The following is an 11,112-nucleotide window of genomic DNA, read 5'->3' as shown; positions in this document are numbered from 1 at the left end:
CCCCGGTCTTCCTCTTGCCAGACCCACCTTCATCCCACAGACACGATTGTTAGATCCTTCTACCAGTACAATTAATAACTTTTTTTTTAATCTAACCAAAAAGAATAAATAGAGAAATGAGGAATGAATTGAAAATTGGTAAAACAGAAAGCTATTTTCTGCGGTAAAGAAGCTCTGAGCCCAGATCTTAAGGAGAAGGCAATAAGGATTTCGAAAAAGAAAAGATGATCGTTGTGAAATTCAAAGAGAAAGGAGGATGAGCTTGGCCATGATAGTTAAATTTTTAGAATTCGCCAGAATTTTTATTACCGACGAATAGAGGCGGAGCCAGGATTTGGAGCTTTCGGGTGTCATGTAGCTTTGAACGTCCATGTGTCGCTGTTTATACATTGAGATAGAGTATATTTTGTCGGTTTGAACAACTTTGAACTTCGGTTCGGGTTACTTATCTTTTTGGTATATAATATAAATCGATTGAACGGAAAAATATAGTACTATAGTGATGATAAAGCGAAGATCTACAAAAGAAAATGATATTTTAACTTTGTATGAAAAAACAAATACTTAACTAATAAGAGACATAAAAAGAAAGTCAAAAGTTAACAAATAAAGTAACATAGTTAACAATAATTACAGAAGAAAAAAAAAAGAACGGATTATATAGAATGATAGAAAGCTTAACATGATGTAGCAAGGAAAAAGGATAAAAAAAACTATTGCCAGTGGGGTTAGATCCTTCACAGTCTCCTACCCTTTGCCACTAGGCTTTGTATCATCTGTTACTACGGGTGGCACTTTATATATATATATATATATGATTTCTTGGGTATATAGTTTCCACCGAAGCTTGCGGGTGGCGTACCACCCCTTGGGCCTTACTAGATCCGCCCATGCCGGTGAACACTAGTTTGGCTGCCAGCGTTATTCGGTTTATGTAATGCCATGGGCAATTTATTTTCTATTTTATTTGTTGTTCTTTTTGTTAGATCAGACATTTTTTGCTATCATTATAATTGCTTAGTGGATTATTTAAAGGGCAGCAGTGGTAGTAGTGATTGTAGGAGAGAGGAGGGAGAAGGAGAAGGCTGAGTTGGTCGCGCGAGAGATAAGGAAAGAGGAAGAGAAAGAAAAGATGTGGTATTTACTGGAAAAGAAAAAGAAAAAATCTAATTTGAGACCCATTCATGCGCGGTGAAGAACACTGGTTTTGCCACATCAGCATTTATATTTAATAGGTACATTTTTATTACAGTTGGAGTGTTCAATAGGTACTAACATGAATTGAGGTGTCAAAATGGAAACTGGAGCCAAGTTTAAGATAACTTGAGGCTGTCTACGTATTTGGCCTAAAAAGAATATAAGGACTAAAATGCAGAAGCAGTCAACTAGGTGTCATCTATCAGTTTCAGAAGATATTAGTTTAAGCAGACAATAACAACGACCAAGTGAAATCCCACTAGTGGGGTTTAGGGAGGGTAGTGTGTACGCAGACCTTACCCCTACCCGTAGAGAGGTTTTTTCCGAAAGACCCTCGGCTCAAGAAGACGAAAAGAAGACGAAAAGAGGCAATATATTAGTACCATCAATAAAACCATAGGGAAAAAAATAACGGCATCACAAGAACCAAAAAATATATGAAAAGCAAAACAATAACCGGTAGATAAAGCACGACACTAAGAGGAACGAAAAAGTAGTGAGAACTCAACACTAACCACTAGCAGTCTAAGACTAAATCCTAACAGACTAGCCTTACTTTGGTGCGCCGTAGAAGTAAGCGCAACTACTTCCTAACCTACCACCTTAATGCTCGACCTCCACAACTTCCCGTCTAGGATCATGTCCTCGGTAATCTGAAGTCACGCCATGTCCTGCCTGATCACCTCTCCCCAATACTTCTTAGGCCGCCCTCTACCTCTCCTCGAACCCACCAAAGCCAGCCGCTCACACCTCCTCACCGGGACATCTGGACTTCTCCTCTGAACGTGTCCGAACCATCTGAGCCTTATTTCCCGCAGCTTGTCATCCATGGGGGCCACGCCCACCTTCTCCCGAATATCTTCATTCCTAATCTTATCCATCTTAGTGTGTCCGCGCATCCACCTCAACATCCTCATCTCTGTTACTTTCATCTTCTGGATACGTGAGTTCTTAACTAGCCAACACTCAGCCCCATACAACATGGTCGGTCTAACCACCGCTCTATAAAACTAACCTTTGAGTATCTGTGGCACTTTCTTGTCACAGAGGACTCCAGACGCTAACCTCCACTTCATCCACCCATTAGTTTAAGCGGACAGGTAGAAATAATTCAATTCATCCATCCAAAAAAGCATACATCATGTTAATATATAAAGACAAAAGGCAAACTGAAAGTCTGGAATAAGGTTGACATGAATATTTTCACATATATGGAAACTCCGTAATCGATGCTAAAAGATGCAGCAGAGTACAGTTTATTAATTAGCCAGTTATAGAACCAAATACAAGAAAATCACCTGAAAAAGGCTTTCTGGACTGAAGTTCCAATATCTCCATGCAGATATGCTTCATGCTTCAGCACTTGCTGATGTAGATACTTGGCACAAAATTTAGCAACAACTTTACCTGAAAGTAAAAATGGTTCAGTTATTTCATATATAACAAAGGTAGCATATTGGTTATGCGAGACATCTTTAACAATGCACATTACTAGCCTAATTTATCTTTCTAGTGCACTAAAAGTTACAGGGAATAAAGTGACCATGGTTAAAAGGAACTGTCAAGTGAAATAAGAGCTTCTCCCCTGAACTCTAGCCAACAAATTAACCTCCAGTTTTCCAAAACAGATATACTTCAATTACATAAAAGCCAAAAAAAAAAACTCCTAGACCATAAGTTGAACAAATAAAAAGCAGAAGACAGCAAATTTAGATGGGAAATAGACAAAACATTCCACTGAGCATGTACAACAAGCTGAACACCACCCAATGTACAAATGCCATTCTCACCAAAGGAACGTCACAACATGAAACATCATCCATCAGCAGATTTATCTCATACTCATAGTATATTTATATCTTCAACACCATTAAAAACATAATTCATCAAAAGAATATAAGATAATCATATGCTAGCAAGACCAGATATATCTCTAGGATATACTTTTAAATGGACAATATCATCTATTTACTGAAGACATGAATAGGATAGATGTCATATCATGAATAATTCATTTAGAGCAGATAACCTCGTAAGCTAAGATTACCTTAACTCAACCAAACATGCTTTAATTATTAAATTTGTCAGTTATCTGAAAATAAAGTTTTCCCATTTAATGATGCATATATAGCACTGCCTACCTCCATGACCATCATAGACACCAAAAAAGGAAGTGGAAGCATCCAAGTCAGTAATTGCTGCATGCTAAATAAATGAGGTCAATAGTTAGATCAAAATAAAGTTCACATCACGCATCAAGCTGAATCTTTCCATAGCTTATATACTATGATAACACAGAGGCTGAGCATGTATTGCAAAACAGAAGCATACATTACATATGAAAGGTACTCCCAAAGTAGCTACAATACACGTATCGTGTACCAAACTAATATAAAGCACAATAAAAATCATAGTTTAAGAGGAAGTGAACTCCCCTTCCCAACTATCACACAATAGAACGTCTTAAATAACCTAATCTTTCCACGGAGAGATTCTTCCAACTATCACTTATTTGGTTCTTTATCAATATCTCCTTTCGTGAAAGGTCATAAACAAGTAGTTTGGGTTGCTAGAAATGGTTAAGAATCAGGAAAACGCGATTGAGAACTAGCACACTACAAAGTAGTCAGACGGTCATAAATTTCCAGCTTATAACGAGTTGATTAGTTCTCATAGAGGAAGTACACAAAGAAAAAGGAAGTTTGTAAATACTCCTATATAGATAGAAAACTCTGCTGGTGCTGATTGTGCCGAATAACATAACTTCAGAGAAAAAGAATGGATAGAGATACGAGAATCAAACAGAGTTTAAAGGAGTCCTTTATTCATGAATTATGGAGAAGATTATACCCTTAACTCATGGTCTCATGCATTAGAATCCGTAATAACACAGGCTACAAGCTAATCTTTTCCTACATCGAAAGCTGTAAAAAGCATAGACTATTAGTGTGTGTGTTTCCTCTTTTGGAATTACAATCATTTTACTTTTTTTTTACTTTTTCTTTTCTACCACGGTGGTGTCGGGGCCAGCTTGCACGCACCTCATCCAAATTCCACCGCGTACCTGCTACCTCCCACCAGCACAAATATCGGGTATCTCTTCCCACCAAGGCTTTAGCAAATGCGAAGAGATCGCCTAGTTTTTTTGTCGCTGCTGGGATTTGAACATGAGCCCTCATGGTTCTCCATCCAATTTATTAACCACTAGGCCACACCCTTCAGTGCATTAAAATCATATTTCCTTATGGCATAAATACACTAACAAATCATTGAATGAGAAAGTATGCTTTCTTTTATTCGACAAACTTACATACTACAATATATTTGCTAAAGTAGATGGGATCATTACTGATTACTCACAGCATCTTCCATGGTTGCTCGCCATCCTTGCATTGATGATAAACCATATCTAACCTTAACATTCTCACCATCTTCTGAAAATTTCTCCGTTTTCGGAGTACTCAGGTATATACCCATCTCCTTTAGCTGAAATGAGAAAAGAGAAGCAATGACATAATATAAGACCCAAAGCTTCATGAATAAAACTCTACAGCCAAGTGGATAGCGACGAAATTTACCGGAAACCACTGATTCAGAGTGGTTATGCTAATCTTCGATTATAATGATAACATAAAAGCTGCACTAGTGCAAAGAATTAAAAACGATTAAAAAGGGGGGGGGGGGGGGGAAGAAGAGGAACTCATTCTGCAGACAAAAATATGTTAATGATATGTCAGAGATGATTAACTGATTATGTGGTTTCTTTAAAGCATGATTGCAGCACCTGGTATTCCTTTCTTTCTAGATAGCCCATAAAAAAATTTAATGCTAACTTCCACCACTTTTGTTGTGCCCTTCGGACCCTAGAACCAATGCAGGCAGCAATAAATTCGTCTTAAATGCCACTACCCAATGAATACCCACCACTGAACTTAACAACAACAACAACAACAACATAACCAGTATTATCCCACACTGTGGGGTTTGGGGAAGGTAGTGTGTACGCAGACCTTACCCCTACCTTGTGAGGATAGAGAGGTTGTTTCCAATAGACCCCCAGCTCAGAGATGGAGCAACGTCAAGATGGAGCAAGAGATGATTGATTGATTATGTGGTCTAATAATGCATTGCATCTGTTAGACAATCTTCTTCTAGCCTTATCTTATGAGATTTAGATTCTCTCTCACACTGTTTGAGGAGTCAATACTTGATAGTTCAACATAAAAGGTCAAAGCAACAACAAAAGAAAGGAAACTCAAACTATTTGGGTACTTGTATCCAGGAATCTAACTCTGCATACCGCAAATGTATCTCAGGAGCTCTAGGGCATTTTGAAGCTCAAAGTCAGTTGCAGAATTGTTCACCTTATTGATTATTTGATTCTGTAGTATTCTGTATCAAGTTTAATCATAAATCTTGTGGATGATTATACATGGATTCTTACTGGAGCCTATAGGCCTATAGATCATTCTGTTACTGCTTTATCGGAAGAGCTTTCTGATTCACAAGGTTTGTGGTCTAAAGACTAAAGCTTGGTGCATCGGTGAGAATTTCAACATTGCTAGGTCTTTTTTTAAGGCATGTAATTTAGCAATGGGACGCCACGCGGGTCATTTGTTCATAGAGTGTGAATTCAAGAACAAGGGAAAGAAACTGATTACAAGTTTTTACATTTCTTTTCGATGAAGTACCAAATTTAAATCTCTTTGAAACGTGACCACGCTAAAACCCATAATAGAACCAAGAAATTCTTTTTACCCTGCATCCTATTATATCAAAAGATGCTACAGTCCATGCAAACAATCTCTAATAATCATAATCTTGGTAGGAAAAAAAAAAGTACGAACGATGTATCAATCATAAGTTCTCCAGCACACTAGAATTATGTCAAGGGTCTAATAGAAGGAATTTGGGTTTAAGGGGTACTTCAAATTATTGATATCAAATGTTTATTTTCCAATGGCTATAAATTGAAATTAGGAGGATCCGCTAAACAACTTGAAAGTTATGAATTTATCGCAATTGTAGATAAATCAGCATACAATGACAACTATTCCATTTCTTTTCCTTTTGATTCTTTTTTTTCAAAAATAATGGTGGGTGTCTAAGCCAGCTTTTGCACACCTCGATATTTCACCAGATACCTGCTAACTCCCACCAGCACAGTACAAGGTAATTCTACCTACCAAGGCTTAGGCAGATCGGAAGGACAACCATTTATTTTTCCTTCTTTTTAAAAAAAAATTATAATGGACAGTGTCTGGGCCATCTTTCACGCACCTTGATTATTCCACCAAGTACATGCTATTCCTACCAATACAAGTAATAGCTATTTCTGCCCACCAAAGCTTAGGCAGATCGATAGAACGACTACTACATTTCTATTTTCCTTTTGATTTTTTTTCCCCTTTTTATAATGATAGTGTCTAAGCCATCTTTTACACACCTCGACTATTACACCAAGTATATGCTAACCCACCAGTACAAGTACAGGTAACTCTGCCCACAACGGCTTAAGCAGATCCGAAGGACAAGTATTCCATTTCTTATGGAACATTATCAGAACTTCATAGCTGCTATTCACAGGTGAAGGAAGTAAGCCAGCATAATAACTAGTAAAAATCACAAAGAAACTATATAAATCGGAGTTCAATGTGTTTCTTATGCAATGGAGTCCTCAATTGCATTTTCAATTCGTATTTTACCACTATAAATCATTGGAATAAAATAGTTAGCTGTTATGTATAAATCAATAGAGAGAGAGGGCGGCGGAACTTACAAGTGGATTTCGCCGGAGAAGGAGATCGAGAGGAGGAGGTAAGTGGCCGACGGGAACTGGTGGTCAACTTCACCGACGCAGAAACTCCGGCGGAAAAACAATTGGAAGGGAAATTCTGATGACTACTTTTTACACACTGGCCGGTCTGTCTGAATATTCAAGAACAAGAATAAGATAGATTAAAGTATAATCAACCTATTCTTTTTCTTATAAAATACTTTACTGCTACAGTCCTGCTACTATTTTCTCTATTATACTAGTATAACAACCCGCGCGCGATGCACAGAAATTTGACACAGTATTAATCTAATTAAATTATGATCTAATATATTATATTAATTTAATAAATATTAGTTGTATTTTATTATTTAATATAGTGTACAGAAATATAATACAATCAATAAAAAATTAAAGGATACAAATCATATAGTAATCAAATAAATTGGTTGTTGCTTTTTATTTCTATTATTGAATTAGCAAGTACTTAGTATTATTGATACTTTTCTTGAGTGTTATTTATTTATATTTTATTTTTTAATTAATTCAAAATGTAAATATCATAACATTATCTCTATCCCCCTCTTTTCATACATTCCTTTCTACTGTAATACTTATTTGATTAGTTTTCAAATTTTATAATTTATTAAAAATTTAAATAAAGTAAATATTTTTTTACTAAATTATAATTTTGAATTCATCAAAAGTATAAAGAGATAAATAGTTTATATATATATATACATATATATATATATATATATAAATTAGCTACAGTATTTTTTCATCTGAATTGAAAGTTTCTTTATTTTTTTATTTTTTTAAAACTCCAACTTGAAACTACTCCCTAATTTCAATGGGTAGTTTTTATTTTATTTTATATTATAGCTAATTATAAAATATGTATGTGTGTGTATAGATATATATATAGAGAGAGAGAGAGAGACTACTATATTAGAAAGAAATCACTCCTCAATTTAAATTGGCAATTTTTATTTCTTTATATCCATTTTTTATTTTAAAATAATTTTAAAACTCCAAATTGAAACTATACCCCAATTTGAATTGGCAATTTTTTATTTCTTTATTTTATTTTTTATTTTAAAATAATTTTAAAATTCTAAATTGAAACTATTCCCCAACTTGAATAGGTAGTTTTTTTTAATTAATTTTTTCCATTTTTTATTGTAGCTAATTTAAATTTTTTTTTTTAATTTTAAAATAACTTTAAAACACCAACTATAAACTACTCCCCAATTTGAATGGGTAGTTATTTTAGATATACATATATAGAGAGAGAGAGACTACTATATTAGAAAGGAACTACTCCTCAATTTAAATTGGCATTTTTTATTTTTTTATTTCCATTTTTTATTTTAAAATAATTTCAAAAATCCAAATTGAAACCATACCCCAATTTGAATTGGCAATTTTTTATTTCCTTATTTTATTTTTTTATTTTAAAATAATTTTAAAACTCCAAATTGAAATTATTCCCCTACTTGAATAGGTAGACTTGAATTGCCAATTTTTTATTTTCTTATTTTCGTTTTTTATTTTAAAATAATTTAAAACTCCAAATTGAAATTATTCCCCAATTTGAATAGGTAGGTTTTTTTAAGTAATATTTTCATTTTTTATTGTAGCTAATTTAATTTTTTATTATTTTTCATTTTAAAATAACTTTAAAACACCAATTATAAACTACTCCCCAATTTGAATGGGTAGTTATTTTTTTATATTTTCGTTTTTTAATATAGCTAATTATAATATATTTATATTTATATTTATTAATTCAAAAAGAGTAACTAATTAATTCAAAATTAAAAAAGTTTTTTAGTTAAAAAGGTAGTTTATTTTATCTTAACAATGCCACTTGGCTTTTTGTGATCATGCCACTTGTCTTAATAATATGCCTTTTCCTCTCCTTTTATTATATATATAGATATAGATTTGAATTGGCAATCTTTTATTACCTTATTTTTGTTTTTTATTTTAAAATAATTTTAAAACTCCAAATTGAAACTATTCCCCAATTTGAATAGGTAGGTTTTTTTAATTAATATTTTCATTTTTTTATTGTAGCTAATTTAATTTTTTTATTATTTTTTATTTTAAAATAACTTTAAAACACCAATTATAAACTACTCCCCAATTTGAATGGGTAGTTATTTCTTTTTTTATATTTTCGTTTTTTAATATAGCTAATTATAATATATTTATATTTATTAATTCAAAAAGAGTAACTAATTAATTCAAAATTTAAAAAAAGTTTTTTTAGTTNTAAAAAGGTAGTTTATTTTGTCTTAACAATGCCACTTGGCTTTTTGTGATTATGCCACTTGTCTTAATAATATGCTTTTGCCTCTCCTTTTATTATATATAGATTTTTGTTTAACAGTTATTATTTGAATATTTAAATAATTTTTTTCTCTTTGGATTTTAGGTTTTCTTTTTTCTTTCTTAAATGCATTTTTACTATAAAAATGTGGTTTATACTTTATAGCATCACTTTACATGAATTTAATTTTGAAATAAATCAAGGTAGGATATTGGTTTGATAAAGCAAGTTTATTTATCAAGATAATTTTACAAAAGAAAAAGTTTCAGGTTTATTTATCACCAAGTTTTGGTGTATGTTTTATTTAGTGAAGTATCATAGGTCGTGATCAATGAAGTTTTATATATTTGATGCTAATTTATTTAAGAGTAATTGTTACATATTATTTTTTTTATTTATGTTTATTAACTTTTATAAGATAGTTTTCTTAGAGGTCGTTTTCTTTGAAGATAAGTTATGTTGTAATTAATTATGTTGAGATTAGTTATACTAGGATCAATTATGTTGGGATTGGTTATCCTGGTATTAGTTTTTATTGATTGTTTGGTATGTTATATTAATCCTGAAATTGTCAAGTTTATTGCTTTATCCAGGATAACTTATCATGAGATTACTGTTTCACCCTCTAGCATGTATAAATTGTCTCGGTACTATTTTTAATCATGAGATAACTTATCCCAGATTTAGTAACAAAACAATGAATAAGACAATACTAAATTTTTATCATAAGATTATTTTTGTTTATCCATCATACAAACATACAAACGACCGCTACTAGTCCGTGCAAGGGTGTCGATTTGTACTAGTTGAAATTGTATAAGACCTTGTGACAAAAACAAAAAACAGTCATAATTGGACTTTTTCTCATTCTTAAAAGGAATTTTTACATTCCTATGCCACATAGGAAACCTTATTACCCTCAATGTTTAAGGTTTGATTTAATTACACTTAGTATACCAAATTACCAATTCTACACCATAATGTATTTTAAGGGTACAATTAATGCAGCGTATATCCCTCCTTAATTCAAGGTACCGTATATCCCATTTTATTGATTCTTAGTTATGTACTATGTATCGTTGTCTTGTTAATTTTTCAGTTGTAATTTTCTTTCCGCTTTAACCATCTAGTATTCTAGTGTATTTATTGACTCGTCCAATTCAAATCACATTTAATATACAGACGTTATTTCATTATCACACCAAAGTATTCTTCAATTTTGGAGGCCGAAACGAGTGCTACTGGTTGAATTCAACTCCAGATTTTTGAGATGTGCCCAATTTGCAGTAACCAAAAAAGCCAACAATGGTTAGATACATGAACGTCAAAAAAGCAACGACGAATTCCTTATGTATTGGCAAAGAAGATTCTCCGAGCAGGTTATTACTGGCTTACTATGGAACGGGATTGCATCAATTTCGTGCGCAAGTGTAATCAATGTCAGGTACATGGAGATTTGATTCATTCTCCACCATCGGAATTGCATACAATGTCAGCACCATGGTCGTTCGTTGCTTGGGGAATGGATGTCATTGGGCCGATTGAGCCAGCGGCATCAAATGGGCACAGTTCATTCTGGTAGCTATTGATTATTTCACTAAGTGGGTTGAAGCAAAAACCTTCAAATCTGTGACCAAGAAGGCAGTGGTCGATTTTGTGCATTCGAATATCATCTGTCGGTTTGGGATCCCGAAAGTCATCATCACGGACAATGGTGCCAACCTCAACAGTCATTTGATGGCAGAGACATGCCAGCAATTTAAGATTACGCACCGTCAACTCCACCCCATACTCGTCCTAA

At 33.3% G+C, this 11,112-nt stretch overlaps 1 protein-coding gene across 1 annotated transcript in view; it reads right to left on the bottom strand.

Annotated features, from left to right (window-relative positions):
* The window catches only part of LOC109232963 (probable protein phosphatase 2C 60), a 15,365-nt gene extending 8,173 nt beyond the window's left edge, over nt 1–7,192 (bottom strand). Inside the window, exons 1-4 of the mRNA XM_019398668.1 lie at nt 6,977–7,192; nt 4,558–4,683; nt 3,339–3,402; nt 2,496–2,604 (exon numbers count right to left, since the gene is read on the bottom strand). Coding sequence (XP_019254213.1) covers nt 2,496–2,604; nt 3,339–3,402; nt 4,558–4,674 — 290 coding nt within the window. The 5' untranslated portion in view covers nt 4,675–4,683; nt 6,977–7,192. The remainder of the gene's footprint in view (nt 1–2,495; nt 2,605–3,338; nt 3,403–4,557; nt 4,684–6,976) is intronic.

Source organism: Nicotiana attenuata, chromosome 10 (assembly GCF_001879085.1).
Source record: "Nicotiana attenuata strain UT chromosome 10, NIATTr2, whole genome shotgun sequence".
Lineage (NCBI taxonomy): Eukaryota > Viridiplantae > Streptophyta > Magnoliopsida > Solanales > Solanaceae > Nicotiana > Nicotiana attenuata.
This window is presented reverse-complemented; position numbering and strand designations above follow the sequence as displayed.